Source organism: Typopeltis vanoorti, chromosome 10, assembly GCF_054136105.1.
Source record: "Typopeltis vanoorti isolate ZY-2024b chromosome 10, IOZ_Tvanoo_1.0, whole genome shotgun sequence".
In the NCBI taxonomy this organism is placed as follows: domain Eukaryota; kingdom Metazoa; phylum Arthropoda; class Arachnida; order Uropygi; family Thelyphonidae; genus Typopeltis; species Typopeltis vanoorti.
In genome coordinates, this window is record NC_143558.1 from 75,017,392 (window position 1) to 75,037,063 (window position 19,672).

Here is a 19,672-nt window from a genome sequence, read left to right on the forward strand (position 1 = left end):
GCTAGTCTCACATATATGGTTGTGAGATAGTCATTAGGATTGAATAAAGAATTTAATTCAGAACACATTAGTGAATTTTATGCCAACCTGGAAACAATGTGGTGTTAGTCATATCACGGAGAGTTGTACAGTAGGTGTCCTCCCACTGTACAACTCTCCGTCTTCACTACTACACAGAACCTCTACTACCAATCACCTACATCAACGGCATCTACTGCACACAACCACCACCACCACCACAGCTAGTATTTTTTGTCTGTAAATTGCGTGTGTTCTGAAGGGCTGATTTGTCTGTATGCAGGATGAAAAACCCCGAGTTTCAGGGAGAAAAAACCCTGCTACCTCCGTATGAACATGAACATGAATCCTGCTACCTGAACATGAATGTGGTGTTGGTCATGTCATTCAATGGAACCATCACTTTTAATAATTACAGGGTGTTGCCTGACATGGGGGTAGTTGTGCTAAATTTAAATTGTTCATTGCAATCAAAGGAAAATTTATTGGAGTCAAAATGATGTACAGTAGTTAAATACTATAGTAAAGCAAGGGTATCAAGCTAGTCTCACATATATGGTTGTGAGATAGTCATTAGGATTGAATAAAGAATTTAATTCAGAACACATTAGTGAATTTTATGCCAACCTGGAAACAATGTGGTGTTGGTCATATCACGGAGAGTTGTACAGTAGGTGTCCTCCCACTGTACAACTCTCTGTCTTCACTACTACACAGAACCTCTACTACCAATCACCTACATCAACGGCATCTACTGCACACAACCACCACCACCACAGCTAGTATTTTTTGTCTGTAAATTGCGTGTGTTCTGAAGGGCTGATTTGTCTGTATGCGGGATGAAAAACCCCGAGTTTCAGGGAGAAAAAACCCTGCTACCTCCGTATGGGATCAGCTAACTCACCTTCAATTGAAAAAGTCCATATAAGGATTCCTCCCATCATGAGAATCGAACTTAGGCCTATTTTTACTAATCCAAGGGCGCAATGTACCGTCGTTATTCCAATTGTGCTACGGAGGTGCTTACAGGATTAATAGCTATTCCAAACTAGACTTAAAAAAAAAAAGGTACAATCAGGGAAATAAATTTACTGATACTGATAAAATATAATTGAGTGATTGTTTATTTTAGGTAATGGAGATAAAACAGTAGAGATTTTGTTAAAATGTTCAAATTGAACTCTTTGAACAAGGATGACTTAGGAGCATTTGTTCTAGTTTATTCTTAGCTGCCATAGTGTATAATCAGAATAATATCAGGATGATGTGTAGAATGTTGGTGATGTTAAGAAAATATAGATTTACCATATTTCCATATTAGTCTCTGTTAAGGATATGGTAGTGGTATATAAAGTAAAAGAATTTCATAGAACAGATTTTTCAACAAATGGAAGGGCAAAAGAAGAGACCAGAGGTTGAATTAAATGTGTGATTAGTATGAGTAGCAGATTTTTTTTTTTTTTCATGGCTTGGTGAATGACATGCATTGGCATTAATTAAAGACAGATATGATGGGCAAGTGGATGATATTAGACTGGGTTTCGTATGATGAGGGAAAGGCCTGCTCTAATACCCAAATATCAGCACTAACAACACTCTATTTTAATGAGGGACAAGCCAGCTCTAACTTATCTACACTGATTTCAATTTTTAACAGATAATAATAAATAAATAAATAACTTCTTTTCTTTGTGCCTACCTGAATCTGAGTCATCTTGTTCCATTTGCTTGTCTGCTTTAGGAGTTTCCCTTTAAAACATGCAAAAGATTAACACAGATCTGCATAATATGAAACTTGCAAGTATAAGGAAATGTTAATTAAAACATTTCTACATATATCCCAATACACACACACACACACACTCTCCGAGAATACAGTTAATTAGGGGCATTTCTTGTCCTTGGAAAAGCTTTAACATGTTTGGACATGGATTTCACACGGTGCTTAAGGATCCAGAGTTGTATCAGATAGAGTACCTGTCACAACTAGCTTACTTCCTTCGTTCTTACTACAAATGCTCAAAGGGAATGATCCACTGATGAAGCAGCATAAATGAAGCATGGTCGAGCAACATTCATGCTTTAGAAACTATTCCCAAATGCTGCATAACTACTGCTATGCTACATTATCCTACTAGAAGTAACTGGAAAAACTCCCACACCACTACTCACCCTGAACATTCAGCACAACAATCCACCACTGATTCATGCCTCTTGCCATATCTTAACCCTACTGTCAGCATAGAGCTGGGACCAAGATTCATCAGACCAGAAAGAACTTCCACTAACTTAAATGGGCCACTGGTGCTCTTGGTCCACTGTTGCTACTTCTTTTTAGTCAACAGAAGGGCAACTATGCAAGCTCATTTGCTACTATATACCTATCCTATCCATAGCAGATGACATACTATGAATTCTGATATGCTCTTTGGCAGAATACTGTTGAATTTCACTGCCATTTGATTGTGGCCTGTCTGTTATGCTGTGCAATTCTTTTCTCTCTCTCTCTCTCTCCACTGCCTTTTCACATCTACAAGCTCTTCATCTGTTCACAGGATTTCTGTACATCTTCCAGTTGCTAGACCATTCTTCTAGATACTACTATTATTCTACATAATTACTACTGTCATTCATTAGTCTGTGATACTTGTACTGATAAGACAATACTGAATGCACACATGCATTCAGTATTGCCTTGTATGTGTATATATACATATATATACAAACATACAAGGCTTTTGCAAATACACATGCACAAGCCTTGTATTTGCCTACCTGCATTATAAGGCAAGGGATGGATATATATATATATATATATATATATATATATATATATATATATAAAAAACAATGTTTCTGACCAAACAGCAGATTTCACAGATGATAGTGAAAGATTAATGTAACTAATAAACGGGCTACCCAACATATACTGTCCATACAAAAAGCATCATAAAAACTATTCAGATTATTCTGTACATACAATAGATCGATGTTTTTAAATTTTATTTTCAACAGGAATATACACACATATCTTACTTACCAAAAAAAAAGTTACATACCTGAAAGATCTTTTGTTAAGCAAAATTTTGTTAAATGAATTCTCATTTTGTTATTCACTTCCACAATGTAATTTGGAATATATTCCTTTACAGTACAGTAACGAGGGTATGAAGCGCCTGTGGCAAGCGTCTAACTTGCACCCCCCCCCCAACCCAAAAATGACAAAAATTTTTGAAAAATTTAAATATAACAAGTTAAATTTTACTAAATGTAATATGTTAAATACTGCCTATTAACTCCATCAAAATGAGTTGTAGAATTTGTGTCTAAAGCGGCGTATTGCCGATATTCAAACTGCAATATAAAATAGCAGACTTTTATATATATTTATTTATTTATTTTTATTTTTTACGTTTTGTGCCCCAAACCTAGTTGGCCCGTGGCAGGCACCTCTTTCGCCATGCCCTCGTTACGGCACTGTTCCTATATCTAAAATTTTCCAAAGGATACAATTAAATGAACAAAGAAGGCAACAAAAATGTTTTCACAGTTTCTCTAGATCATGTTCATATTGAGCTATCTCAATATATAAAAATTCGATTGTTTCAATAAGGAAATACCATGAGTAGGCATGTTCAATTAGATTATAATAGTGGAATTAACTCATGTAAAATATTATTTATTAGTATACTAGTAGCAAGACTTATACGTTGGTCAGACATAACTGGTAATTAATTTACCAAAGACCAACCACTTCCCCCTAGACCTACCTGGTGTATACCAGGTCCCTTGCAGCTGCAAATTGTCCTACTTTGGCCAAACAGGCAGAACAACAAATATCAGGATTTCAGAACACCAAGACTACATCCGGTTTCACCAGTACAGTCGCTCTGGGCTGGTAGACCATGCCTTAGATACCCACCATAAAATTCGTTGGAAGAAAACAAAAATAATTCATCGCAGCAAGTTTAAATACGAAAGATTATTCAAAGAATCTTCAGCAGCTCTAAAAAACGTTCCTAACCTCAACAAATTTGGGTGCATGAAACTACCCCAAATTTGAGAGACTTACATTATGAGAACTTCAGCCCAACTGCCAAGACTACCAAATCAGCCCACCGGAGGGCACCATTAGGACTTTAGGAACAATATTAGTTTGTTGCTTTCTTCCTCATTTGCTTTGTGTTAGTGCCTGCGTGCACATACCATATCTTTATGTTCCTGAAGATGGCAATGTGACATTGCCGAAATATAGAAGTTATTCATTAAAGTTACCTTTAATTAATATACTTTATATGCGTTGTTAATTCCGTAAATTAATTACCAGTTATATCTGACCAACGTATAAGCCTGCTACTAGAATCGTGATCATCCATGGAGATGCTATCGCACGAAAGGCCCGTCAATACGGCAAATTGAGGTTGAAGATATCGAGGCAAATAAATCGTCTGACGTTCCTAAAACGCTGCTGGGATAACAAAGTGATCCCTAATTGTGTTAAATTGAAGCACCGTTTTGCTTCCAAGAAAGCTCTGCGCATTTATAATCGCACTAGCTTCGCCCTGTTAAGAGAATAAATTACCGCGACATTCGTTCTCCTTGCCGATGAAAACAAAACCTTATGGGTGCTAGAGGAAGAGCTTTTGGATACACTCGGCCGTGATCTATGGTCGATACTTTATGACATCTCATGCGCATCGGCAAAAAAAGAATTCGAAAAAAAAATAAAATACGAAGTTTGCACTTGAAAAAATATGAAAACCTGACAAAGAATTCTGCTTCCTTACCACAGCCACCACTCAACACTGCAGTCAACCTCTTGTCAGCAGTTTTAAAGCCTGAAGCACTTGCCGCACTTTCACGTGGTCACAATTTCGCCCTACCTCCAAAAAGAATACCTGCCGAAGAAATCATGATCCATATAGAACGTGGGATTCGCAACCTGCCTAACCATATCGCCAACAACGTTAGACTGGATGTAGTCGGTGTACTCACTAAAGCCAAACCTCCAAAAACCAACTTATCCAAAGATGAATATGCAGCCCTACAAGAATTGAAAAACAACAAAAAAATAGTAATCACCAAGGCGGATAAGGGAAACGCCACTGTGGTGCTCAATCAAAAAGACTACAAAGGTAAGCTAACTGCTTTAGTACTAGACCGTACGACTTACCTCCCCACTGAATATAATCCGACTAGCTCTCAGATTAGAACTCTCCACAGACTCCTTAAGAAGGTCACTTCTTGGCCTGTGGAAGTCACCAACAAACTAAAACCTTATAACTCTAGACCCCCCCCCCCCAATTATATGGACTCCCAAAAATACATAAACAAAATGTGCCATTGCGTTCCATAGTGGATGGCATTGATTCCCCCACATATAAATTAGCCAAACATTTAGCCAAAACGCTCACACACTACACTGGCAACACACCATCACACATAAAAAACTCAGCCCACTTTAAAGCCAGTATAGAAAACCTCACACTCCAACACACTTACATAATGGTCAGTTTTGATGTCTCCTCCCTATTCACTAATGTCCCACTCAAAGAAACGCTAGAGCTCATCCAAGCCAAGTTTCCTCCCGATATCTCAGCCCTATTTCAGTTCACAATGAATTCAGGCTATTTCGTTTGGCAAGGAAAGTTCTACAAACAGATAGAGGGGACAGCCATGGGTTCACCGCTTTCCCCACCCTTGGCCAATTTCTTTATGGAGACATCTGAAGAGAAAGCCTTAAACTCCGCCCCACAAAAACCCACTATTTGGCTTCGTTATGTGGATGATGTGTTTGCTATTTGGCCACATGGCTCAGACACACTCCATTCCTTCCTAACACACTTAAATAACCAACACCCCAGAGTCCAGTTCACCTTAGAAAAAGAGGATAACAACACCCTCCCCTTCCTAGACACTTTAATCACCCGCCAGCTTGATGGATCTTTGGTTTTCTCTGTTCACAGAAAACCCACCCATACTGGCAGATACATTCACCAGCAGTCCCCCCCCCCCTTCACAACAATATGGGGTTATAAAAACACTATATAACAGGGCAAAATTAATCTGCTCAGATGACAAGGCCCTAACTACTGAACTAAACCACATCCTCAACACTTTCTTAGCCAATGGCTATAACCCCCAAAAAATCCAAAAAATACTAAAACCAGTAAACCACAACCCCCCCTCCCCCCTCCACAATAAAGATTACACCAAGTCTATCACCATCCCCTACATCCAGGGCACCTCTGAGAAAATAACCAATATCCTCAAAAAATATGACCTTACTTCCTGTTACAGACCATATAAAAAGTTGGCATCCCTTATCCGCTCTACCAAAGAACCAACCACTTCCCCTAGACCTACCTGGTGTATACCAGGGCCCTTGCAGCTGCAAATTGTCCTACTTTGGCCAAACAGGCAGAACAACAAATATCAGGATTTCAGAACACCAAGACTACATCTGGTTTCACCAGTACAGCCGCTCTGGGCTGGCAGACCATGCCTTAGATACCCACCATAAAATTTGTTGGAAGAAAACAAAAATAATTCATCGCAGCAAGTTTAAATACGAAAGATTATTCAAAGAATCTTCAGCAGCTCTAAAAAACGTTCCTAACCTCAACAAATTTGGGTGCATGAAACTACCCCAAATTTGGGAGACTTACATTATGAGAACTTCAGCCCAACTGCCAAGACTACCAAATCAGCCCACCGGAGGGCACCATTAGGACTTTAGGAACAATATTAGTTTCTTGCTTTCTTCCTCATTTGCTTTGTGTTAGTGCCTGCGTGCACATACCATATCTTTATGTTCCTGAAGATGGCAATGTGACGTTGCCGAAATATAGAAGTTATTCATTAAAGTTACCTTTAATTAATATACTTTATATGCATTGTTAATTCTGTAAATTAATTACCAGTTATACCATTTATTAGTATAATTTTCACCTGAGTATCATAGGCATCTTCAGTACAAGGTTGAACAATAACTGACATTTCCAAAAGGCGCCACCTAAGTAGCTAATGCAAGATAACTAAAAAAAAGTTCATTAAATTTCCTAACTTATTAAAAAAAAAAAAAAACTTACATAAAATAAAAAAAAATTAATTAATATATATATTTTAGTTTCTGTCGGATAATTATAAATTTCTGCAAATAATTATAACTATTGGTTACTTTATACATTAATAAATATTTCTTACTTATGGATAGGGTGTAATTGATGAGATATTGTTTAAATAATCAATATTTATTATAAATTTAACAAATTTGTAATAAATATTATTTCATTTTAGCATGAAATAATTTTAACAAGAATAACCAAAATGCTTTTGTTAATTTTTAATAGAGTGCATGGTCTCCCCAAAACAGCAGTACATCTTGATTGCATGGACCAGATAAGATGATTAAACAGTTCTCGTGTATATTTTCCCACTCTTCTGTGAAAGCAATTTCGAGCTCTTGAAGCGATCGTGGTGGCACTAGTCGAGCAGAAACGAGCCTATCCAAAGCATCCCAGGCATGTTCGATTGGATTACAATCCAGTGAACAGGCAGGCCAGTCCATTCATTCAATACCTTCTTCCTCAAACCACTCTTGTACCAAATTTGCACGGTGTGGATGAGCATTGTCATCCATAAAAATGAATTCTTCGCCAATTGCAGCAGCATATGGACAAACTATAGGTTCCAAAATTTCATTGTAATACCTTTGGGATGTTAAGTTACTGTTTCTGATAAAACAGAGATCAGTGTGGCCACCTATACTTATTCCAGACCATACTATCAAACTTCCACCTTGATGTTGGGGTCTTTCACGAACAAACTGTGGATTATTTCTTGTTCCACTTTCATGCCATATCAAGATATGTTAGTTATCTGGTTGCAGACGGAACCTGAACTTATCACTAAAAAGTATGAGCCTCATTTGTCCAACTGTGATGCTCCTGTGCCCAAATTCTTCGGGCTCTTTTGTGATTTGCAGTAAATGGAATGCAAACTAATGGTCTTCGAGCATATAAACCTATGGGATGAAAACTATTTCGAACGTTTCCAGTCTCCAGGAAGCAATTCCAAAGTCATGAAATTATGCTTTGAGTTCCACGACACTCTTGAGCAACAACTTGCTGTGTTTGTCCAGCTTCTAATCGACAAGTGGCTCTCCAAGCCATGGATTCTGGGATATCATGTTGCTCTGCCATTTTTAACAAAATAATGAGTGGTAGGTGACACAAATTTACAATTGAAGTAATAATTATGCACTGTGGAAATGAGCACAACAAGCCACACTTTTATATCCCTCCCCCACATGCTAATATGACTAAGACATGTTTCAACAAGTCTTAAGATCATTTTGTATGCAGCTGCATGTTCTACACTGTTGTGTATTAAAAATATTTTAAAATAAATGCGTTACATTTGTAAATTATTTTTATAACTTTATAATTTACAAGAAAACAAAATATCTCCTAATTGTTTTGAGCAGTGCACACACACACACACACACACACACACACACACACACACACACACACACACACACACACACACACACACACACACACACACACACACACACAATTAAAAAACGTTAGTACTTTTTAAATCAGCTAATCTTTCCTATCTCCCACAAAGGAGATAGATGCAGACCATCGGATCTGTTTAAGTTAGGAGAGTGAAGTAAAGTTTCACATGTTTCTTTATTAAGCCATTCCATGAGGAACCGACTTTTCTGAAGGACTCTTGTCTTGTTCCAGTGAGCTCTACGTCCAGTGTTGATGGCATGCTCTGGAAGTTCAGACTGTTCAGGTTCAAGGTATTGAATATAAGACTTGTGTTCTTCTAACCAAATAAAAGCAGATCTTCCTGTTTGTCCGAAATAAGATAGCCCACAGGAGCAAGGAATCTGGTAGACACCTAAATAATTGAGATGTGGAAGCTTGTCCTTTGGAGAAGGACAAATGTTGTGAGAAAGGTGAAGATTTTTCTTAGCTCAAATTATACAGAGATGTCAAGGGCCAAGCCAGTCTGACCAAACATTCCTTTAACACACATGCTGACATCCCATCTAGCCGTATTTCTGCACTGATATCCAGGCTATACAACAGCTGTTGAAGCTCACTTTTATGCACTTTGCTTTTTCTCTCTCTGATCATCCCTTTAACACACATGCTGGATGATGATATGCCAGGATGACAGATCTTGGCAAAGTGAGCCCTCACTGTTTGAATTAGTGCATCTGCTTCTGACACAAGAGTAACATCTGCATTCCATAAATTATTCTTCTGCATTCATTCTTTTCTTTCTTTTACTTTTAGTCTAATAATAAAATTCTTCTGAGTTACCGTTAACCTGCATATCCAATTTCTTTTCAAAATCCAACTTAGCTTTCCATACAATACCCATAACTTTTCTTGCCTGCACTTTATATATTTCATAACTCCTCTTACTCTTATTCTCTCGGTATTCCTTCCATATCATCTTTTTATGGATCTCTTGCTTAATAAAACTGTTCATCCATTTCATTCCCATCCTATTTGTTCTTTGGGCTCTAGGACACATTAAGATACTGCATTGTTTAAGCATCTTTTAAAAGCTTCTCATGCGCTGCTAATATCCTTCCCATTCAGTAAATGATACCATGGAATCAAATATAGTATTCTCCTGAGTTTGTCATAATGTCAAGATTTGTAGTTCAGCATGCAACCTGTCCTGATTGGGACATCCATTTTAGTTGACTACTTTGATCACTGTCACCAACTGGTGGTAAAAGTGTCACTTCTGAACTGAGATACCCTGTGATACTATGATGAAATCTAACACTAACCTCCAGTTCCTTCTTTTACATGCTGCTTGAAAAAGTTGTCTCGCAACAACTCAGTAAATTCTCCTTCACTCTTATCATGAGTTTTCTCTGTTAATGAATCAATCAGATAATTTAAAACATCCATAATAATTACTTGTTTAGCACCTATTAGGCGAGAGTAATTTGGCGAGATCAAATCAACACCCACACCATATATTTCTTCCTTTCAGCCTCCACTTCACGGCAAATAGCCTCAAACTCACTTATACATGGTACATTATTACCATTATTGCTTTCATGAGTTTCTATTCTAACTGGATTCAAGTAATCTGTTATCATTCGTAGAACTCCCCCTCCTCTCCCATGTTTAATTTGACGTGCTAGAACTAATTGTTCAACTCCCCAGCAGTTACACAAAGAATTTTCTACTAGCAAACATTACATGAAGTTAAATGGTTTCTCCGAAAGGACCACACAACGTCTGTTCAAATCCTACAAGCCAAACCAAAACAACAAAGAATCTAAACGTCGAGTTCCAATACTATATATCTCCATAATTTCAGAACCAATTTCAAGAATTCTGAAGAAATATGATCTAACAGCTACTTATATTCCAATTAATAATATATCCACCTATTTTCTATCATCTAAAGATAAATGCTCTACTATGTCTCTTCCTGGTGTATACCAAGTTCCATGTGACTGCTATCTTTCTTACTTTGGACAAATAGACACTCTAAAAAATAATATAAAAGAACATCAATCTTATATTCGTCACAACAAATCTGATAAGTTTGGATTGGCACAATATAGAAATACAGACAAACCACAACATTCATTGGTCTAAAACTTGCCTTCTACACAGATGCTGATATAAATTCAAATGGCTATTCAACGAGAGTGCTGAGGTCTTACTTCAATGCCCTAACTTGAACTGAAATGACCACATATCCTTGTCAAAAATATGGGAAAGTTTGATCCAAATAACGCATTAATATATATATTTTTTAATACCTTCTAGATACTACATTTGTCTAATGATATCTTTAATCATCATCATCATCAAATTCCTGACATGTACCTCAAGGGGTGTACAGGATATGATAGTACTTTATGAAAAATTTACCTCATTACTATCTTCCTATCTACAATTTTCCTCCAAATCAGTCTGTTACTTGTCAAGACCCCAACATTATCAGATCTTACATTTCTATCGTCTAAGGCACTTTGTACCATATTAATCCACCTATGTCTTGGTCTTCCTCTGGGTCGTTTTCTTGTCAACCTGGCAGAGAACACTTGTTTTGCTAATCTTTCCTCACCCATTCTGTTCAAGTGACCATACCACCTGAGATTAGCTCTGCTAATGCATTCCTGGATGCTGACAATGTCAAGTTCTTTCCTAATATCCTCGTTTATAATATGATATTGCCATTGATGCAATCTGTTCATGCCTCTAATCTTTCTCAGGTCTCTCATATCTGCGGTCTCTAGTCTTTGGTGAAGTGTTTTACATCTGACCCAGCTCTCGGATCCATAAGTTAAAACTGGTTTGAACACTGTTTTGTATATACAGCTAATTTAGTGTTGTGACTAATTTCTCTCTTATTCCATATGAATTTATTCAATTGACTTCCTACCATACCAGCTTTGTTGATTCTGTGGTTTAATTCCATATTTAATTTACCATCTTCACTAAAAATCGTGCCTAAGTAGCTGAAATATTTTACTTCCACAGGTTCCCCATTCAAAACACAGTTGACATTTTCAACGATTCTACCTATTTTCATTGTCTTTGTCTTTTTATTGGTGACCTTCATACCATATCTATAACAACAGTTATTCAATTTAGTCAGGGAATCTTGCAAACTTGTAGTGGATTTATTTAGAAGTATAACATCATCCGCATAAAGCAAAGAGCTGATATTAACATCTCCAATTTTGATATCATGTTTAATACCACTTTCCTTCATAATGTGATCCATATAGATAATGAATACCAGAGGGGATAATGTACATCCTTGTCTCACACCAGATTTAACATTAAACCATCTTCCTGTACTTCCTTCAATTCTAACTGCCGACTTACAACTCAAATAATGCCCCATTGACACCATATAACTGTAGCGTATTGAATAGCTTCTCTCTTGACACCTTGTCATATGCCTTTTCCAGATCGACAAAACATAAATACAGATCTTTGTTATATTCCCATGCTTTCTCAACTATTTGTCGTAAAGTGAAGATCTGATCCTGACAGCCTCTATTTGGCCTGAATCCAGCTTGTTCTTCACCCAGCTTTTCTTCCACAATTCTTCTCAACCGTTTCTCAAGTATACTGGGATAAATCTTGCCCAGAGCTCAGTAGGGAAATACCTCTGTAATTCTGCACATTCGGTTTTATTTCCCATTTTTATCTATGGGTACTATTAGAGCTCTACTCCAATCATCAGGAATTCGTCCCTCTGTCCGGGCTTTCTGAACTATGCAGTGCAGTCACTGTAAGACTCTTATACCACCATACTTCGGCATTTCTGGTCTAATATCATCTACTACTGATCCCTTTCCACATTTCAAGCCTTTGATGGCTATTTCAACTTCAAGTATGGATATGTATTCCTGACTGTATGCCGGTTGAGTGTTTTTTACGATTGTGCTACCACTGCTTGTTTCATTTAGCAATTTTTCGAAGTATTTACTCCATACTTCAAGGATATCTTTTTCTCCTGTTTTTATGTCACCTTTATCATCTCTAACTCCTTTTACAGCACTCTTTCCTCCATTTCTAAGCTTCTTCAACAACCTCCAGAATATTTTGCCACCTTCTTGATATTTATTTTCTATGTTCTTGCCAAAGTCCTCCCATGACTTTTGTTTAGCTAGTTTTACACTTAGTATTGGGCTTTCTGACATTTGTCTCTGTATTCTCTAAGAGCACATGCTGACTTATTTGCCAGGAACTTTTGATATGCTTTCTTCTTTTCCTTCACTGCCTCTTTAACTTCCTGTGTCCACCATGGAGTTCTGATTTTTCTATCCTTGCAGACCTCATCACAAGCCTCTCTGGCTAAATCAATCAGGGTTTTCTTCAAGGTTTGCCACTGAATCTCCAAGGTTTGGTTCTTGTTCTCAAACTCTTTCATTTTTTCTTCAATAATCTTTGTGTATTTTAGTCTACAGTTCACATCTGAGAGCTCCTCAACTTTTATTCACTTTAAAACTTTCTTACATGTCATTCTTTTCAATATGAAATTGAATTTTATCCTACTCAAGACTAAATAGTGATCACTTCCAATTTCAAATCCTCTGTACACTCTGGTGTCCTGCACCAGGAAGAAAACATCACTATCAACAATAACATAGTCAATGAGACTTTTCTTATTCCTAGCCTCTTCTCTCCATGTGAATTTGTGCACATTTTTATGTTGGAACATGGTGTTAGTAGTAACCAGTCCATGTCCTGAGCAGAAATCCAACAGGTATTTGCCATTAGTATTAGCTTTGCTATTTTCTCCAAATTTTCCCAAAACATTTTTGTATGGCTGACAATCACTTCCTACTCTGCCATTTAGATCCCCAACAAGGACCAACTTTTCCTTTTTCATTATGTCAGTAGCTTTCTCTAGAGCCTCAAAAAATTCCTCCACTTCTACTTTAGTAGAGCCTTCTGTGGGATCATAGGCACAAATAAGTCTCATTGTCCAATTCCCCATTCTAATATTTGCCCACATTACTCTACTTGAGAATGCCTCCCATTCAAGAAGATTAGCCTCGTATTGTGTTGAATACTATGGCTACTCCTTCTTTTCCTTGATTGTCATTGCCTGAAAATAACATTTTGTATTTATTGCTCAGAAAGATCTCACCAGTTTTTGCCCTTTTTGTTTCAGTCACCCCTATTATGTCTATCTGGTACTTATCTAATTCCTCAGCCAGCTCCATTTCTTTGCCATTCAGGCTTCTTATGTTGATAGTACCAATCTTTAACTTTGGTGATGTTGCGTTGGGTTTATTTTCAGATTTGTTCCAGTAGCTGACTTTTCGCTGTTCGCCCTGGTTCCGTGGCGAAAACAATGGGGCCTCGTTTAACTGGGTGACGCCCCAGCCGGCATGAAATTTTGTAATGTTGTACCATCATTTTGTATTTTGGTTTAAGCCAATAAGAATACAATTTAATCGCTAAATCCCAAATTGCCAGCCTATCCTCGCTCGTTCAGTATCCAGATAGATACCCAACAGGGTGCACCACGAGAAGGTGAGGACTGGACATTAGGTCATAAGATGATTTTATAAATTAAGTTTTTTGTATGATATTGTGAACTTACACATGTAATTTATTTCTGCAATCTTATGTTTATATTTCTTCAGTGAATGATATCGTGATTAGCGATATAACATCACGCGGCTCATTCTAATTTTGAATGATTAATCATTTGTATTCTACCTTGTAAAAGACTGTTTCCTGTCAAGCCACTGATGATACTTTGTTATTTTCAAACTGAAATATCTGGCAGTATAGTAAATAATCTTCTAACATGTTGATAATTCTTAATTTCATGTCCCAATTTTCTCTCTCTCAAAAACTAAAAATACTCTACTTTTCACGCTTTATTCCGTTTACTACATCCTATCCTAGGTTTCACTAATACCAACAAATTTAAGCCATGGCATAATCATCACTACTTAGTTTCTAATGATCCTTGCACAGATAAAATTAGTTACTTCATTGCATTTTCTTATGGTTAAATCTGCTGATTAAATGAGGCTAAGTAAGCTTGAACACAATCCAATAAACTGAAATTATTTTTGAAAAACAGATCCTCATGCTTTATAATTCATTATTCAGTGAAGTGTTCCTGCAAATGACTTAAATAAGTTTGAAGTGAGGATAAAAGAATGGTGGTCAATTTAATTTTGCAACGATTCATAGTTTTGATGAATTGTTGGTTTTCGATTATTTGCTTTTTTGATAAATTGATGATCAATGAACTGTTTATTCGAGGAATTGTTTTTTAGAGTAACTTTTGTTTGATGTGCTGTTTTTTGATTAATTGTCTATTTTATTAATTGGTTTTTCAATAAATTGCCTTTTGGTAAATTGTCATTCGATAAATTGTCTTTAGATGAATGTTTTCAGTGAATTTTCTGCATATCCTGACAGAATATCTCAAGGAAAACTATTACAAAATTTGAAGCAGTTGGCATGGATTGGAGGGGGGGGGGGGGTAAGCCAACAAACAGACATCAGAGAGAGTAGTATATTGCAGGACAGAATCAAAGTAAATGAGAGTGACTAGTGGAGTACCTCAGGGCTCTGTACTAGGGCCCACTACTCTTTAATTTGAATATTAATGATATAGGGAATGATTTAAGTAATTGATATCCAGTTTTTTTATGATGATGATGATGTAAATCTGGGAAGGGCAGTAGTTGATAAAGGTGATGTAAAAATCCTGCAAATGATTTAAATAAGTTTGAAATGAGGATAAAAGACAATGGTGGTCATTTTAATTGTGCAAAATGTAAGGTAATAAGCACTTCGAGATGAGACATATTTTGTATCATACTGATGGTACTTGGATTGTAGGAAATCAGTGAGACTAAAGATGTGGGGTGATGGTGGACAGAGATTTGAAGTTTAGAGGGCATATTGAAAAGCTAGCGAAATGGTTCAAACTTGGATGTTGAAAACCACACTAACAAGTAAAGATAGGGAAGCTATCAACTCAGCCACATCTTGACCACTGTGAACAGATTTGGTCCCATGGGTTTCTTGGGGATCAGGAGGTTGTGGAGAGAACTCTGAGATGAAGAATAATCAAGCTAATGACAGGTCAGTGGAATGCTTGCTATGAGGACAGACTGAAGGTATGTGGGTTTTGGAGTTTAGTTAATAGGTGGAAGAGAGGGGATATTATGGAAATTTATAAGTTATTTAGGGATTCTATAAGAATGACACAAAAGAAGTTTTTCAATACATGATAAGCAGAGAGAGAGAGAACAAGGAGTCACCCTGGAAGTTGTACAAGAACGTGGTTAGTAAGGATGTACAGACCAGATTTTCTGCAGGGAGAATGGTGAATGAATGGAATGGATTGCCAGAAGTAGCAAGTGCATAAAATTATTATTATTATTATTACCCAAGACCCCCCATGAAGTCAAAGACTCATCTGAGAGGTCCTTTTATCATACACACAGCTCATCATACCGTGCTTTAAACACACTCAAATTCTCTGCAGACACCACACTCTCACACAAGACATTCCAATCATTCACAACTCTGCATGAAAAAAAATCTGCTTCTCACTCCCCTATTCACACCCTCTTTATAGTTTCCAGGGATGACCTCTGGTTCTCCCCTGTGTAATATTGGGAGGTTTCTTTATTATTTATTTATTTATCCTGTTGATGATGCGGCATTATAATATTACGTGGTTTTCTATCTGCTGCACCTTTGTAATATTATGAGTTTTCTTTATTTAACCTCTTTATTTGTTGTATAATATTGCTTTCTTTATCCTTGGATTCTATATTTTTATTCGTTAAATTTTAACCATATCTCTTTCCTTTAATGCACTTAGTTAATCTTATTCCCCTTTCTCTACTTCCAGTATTCTTTCCTTATGCCGGAGATCTCTAGAAATTTATTTAATTATTACTAGCTGCGCCACTAAAGTTCTACAAATGGTATAAGAAATTATTTATACTTACAGTAAAGTTCCACCTCTATAATTATATACAGTCGTGGCTAACTCTTAACTCAACATTCATACCAAATTCCAATCTACCCACTCACAGGATCGGCTTTTTTTTGAGAACAGTGCAGTTGCGAAAAAGATCAGATGGCACTCTTTTTAAATATAACAAATGTTTATTTATACTAAAACAATAATACAAGGTATGCACTAAAGGGATGCTACTTTCCTTTCCTCTCTAAGCTAAGCACAAAAAAAAAAAAACATCATATAAGACAAATTCTTAGGCATGCAACAAATACCAATGAAGTAAATTATTAAACAATTAAATTAGATAACTATTAACTAGGGGTGCTTAAGGGTCAAAGCTGTATAACTGAGAGGAGACCTCCACATAGCCTTTAAAGGAATGCGGAGAACCGACCAGGGCTTCTGACCTAATGTCCAATCCTCACCTTCTCGTGGTGCACCCTGTTGGGTATCTACTTTGATACTGAACGAACGAGGATGGGCTGGCAATTTGGGATTTAGCCGACCAAATTGTATTCTTATTGGTTAAACCAAAATAAAAAATGATGGTACAACATGACAAAATTTCATGCCGGCTGGGGCGTCGCCCGGTTAAACAAGGCCCCCGTTGTTTTTGCCAGGGAACCAGGGCGAACAGCGAAAAGTCAGCTACTGGAACAAATCTGAAAACAAACCCCAACTCAACATCACCAGAGTTAAAGATCGGTACTATCAACGTAAGAAGCCTGAATGGCAAAGAAATGGAGCTAGCTGAGGAATTAGATAAGTACCAGATCGACATAATAGGGGTGACTGAAACAAAAAACACCAAAACTGGTGAGATCTTTCTGAGCAATAAATACAAAATGTTATATTCAGGCAATAACAATCAAGGAAAAGAAGGAGTAGCCATAGTATTCAACACAAAATACGAGGCTAATCTTCTTGAATGGCAGTCAGTCTCAAGTAGAGTAATGTGGGCAAATATGAGAATGGGGAACTGGACAATGAGACTTATTTGTGCCTATGGTCCCACAGAAGGTTCTACGAAGGTAGAAGTGGAGGAATTTTTTGAGGCTTTAGAAAAAGCAACTGACACAATGAAAAAACAAAAGTTGGTCCTTGTTGGGGATCTAAATAGTAGAGTAGGAAATGATTGTGAGACATACAAAAATATTTTGGGAAAATTTGGAGAAAAGAGCAAAGCTAATAATAATGGCAAATATCTGTTGGATTTCTGCTCAGGACATGGACTGGTTATTACTAACACCATGTTCCAACATAAAAATGTGCACAAATTCACATGGAGAGAAGATGCTAGGAATAAGAAAAGTCTCATTGACTATGTTATTGTTGATAGTGATGTTTTCTCCCTGGTGCAGGACACCAGAGTGTACAGAGGATTTGAAATTGGAAGTGATCACTATTTAGTCTTGAGCAGGATAAAATTGAATTTCATATTGAAAAGAATAACATGTAAGAAAGTTTTAAAGCGAATAAAAGTTGAGCAGCTCTCAGATGTAAACTGTAGACTAAAATACAGAAATATTATTGAAAAGAAAATGAAAGAGTTTGAGAACAGGAATCAAACCTTGCAGATTCAGTGGCAAACTCTAAAGGAAACATTGATTGATTCTGCCAGAGAGGCATGTGGTGAGGTTGTGTGCAAAGATAAAAAAATCAGAACTCCCTGGTGGACACAGGAAGTTAAAGAGGCAGTGAAGGAAAAGAAGAAAGCATATCAAAAGTTCCTGGCAAATAAGTCAGCTTTTACTCTTACAGAATACAGAGACAAATGTAAGAAAGCTAAACAGTGTGTAAAACTAGCTAAACAAAAGTCATGGGAGGACTTTGGCAAGAATATAGAAAATAAATATCAAGAAGGTGGCAAAATATTCTGGAGGTTGTTGAAGAAGCTTAGGAATGGAGGAAAGAGTGCTGTAAAAGGAATTAGAGATGATAAAGGTGAAATGAAAACAGGAGAAAAAGATATCCTTGAAGTATGGAGTAATTACTTTGAAAAACTGCTAAATGAAACAAGCAGTGATGACAGCACAGTGATAAAAAACACTGACCAGGCATGCAGTCAGGAATACATATCCATACTTGAAGTAGAAAAAGCCATCAAAGGCATGAAATGTGGAAAGGCAGCAGGAGTAGATGATATTCGACCAGAAATGCTGAAGTATGGTGGTATAAGAGTCTTACAGTGGCTGCACTGCATAATTCAGAAAGCCTGGACAGAGGGACGAATTCCCGATGATTGGAGTAGAGCTCTAATAGTACCCATTTATAAAAAGGGAAATAAAACTGAATGTGAGAATTACAGAGGTATTTCCCTACTGAGTGTTCCTGGCAAGATCTATGCAAGTATACTTGAGAAACGGTTGAGAAGAATTGTGGAAGAAAAGCTTGGTGAAGAACAAGCTGGATTCAGGCCAAATAGAGGCTGTCAGGATCAGATCTTCACTTTACGACAAATAGTCGAGAAAGCATGGGAATATAACAAAGATCTGTATTTAAGTTTTGTCGATTTGGAAAAGGCATATGACAAGGTGCCAAGAGAGAAGCTATTCAATACGCTGCAGTTATATGGTGTCAATGGGGCATTATATCAAGCAATACTTAGTCTTTATTTGAGTTGTGAGTCTGCAGTTAGAATTGAAGGAAGTACAGGAAGATGGTTTAATGTTAAATCTGGTGTGAGACAAGGATGTACGTTATCCCCTCTGTTATTCATTATCTATATGGATCACATTATGAAGGAATGTGGTATTAAACCTGATATCAAAATTGGAGATGTTAATGTCAGCTCTTTGCTTTATGCGGATGATGTTATACTTCTAAATAAATCCGCTACAAGTCTTCAAGATTCTCTGACTAAATTGAATAGCTGTTGTAATAGATATGGTATGAAGGTCAGCAATAAAAAGACAAAGACAATGAAAATAGGCAGAATCATTGAAAATGTCAACTGTGTTGTGAATGGAAAACCTGTGGAACAAGTAAAACATTTCAGCTACTTAGGCACAATTTTTACTGAAGATGGTAAACTAAATATAGAAATAGACAACAGAATCAGCAAAGCTGGTATCGTGGGAAGTAAATTGAATAAATTCATATGGAATAAGAAAGAAATTAG

At 36.9% G+C, this 19,672-nt stretch overlaps 1 protein-coding gene across 5 annotated transcripts in view; it reads right to left on the reverse strand.

The window, feature by feature from the left end:
* Positions 1–19,672, reverse strand: part of IFT43 (intraflagellar transport 43) — a 263,776-nt gene that overhangs the window by 98,422 nt on the left and 145,682 nt on the right. For all 5 annotated transcript variants that reach the window (XM_090399053.1, XM_090399051.1, XM_090399050.1 and 2 more), the window contains one exon: positions 1,718–1,767. In XM_090399053.1, the coding sequence (XP_090255179.1) occupies positions 1,718–1,767 (50 nt within the window). The remainder of the gene's footprint in view (positions 1–1,717; positions 1,768–19,672) is intronic.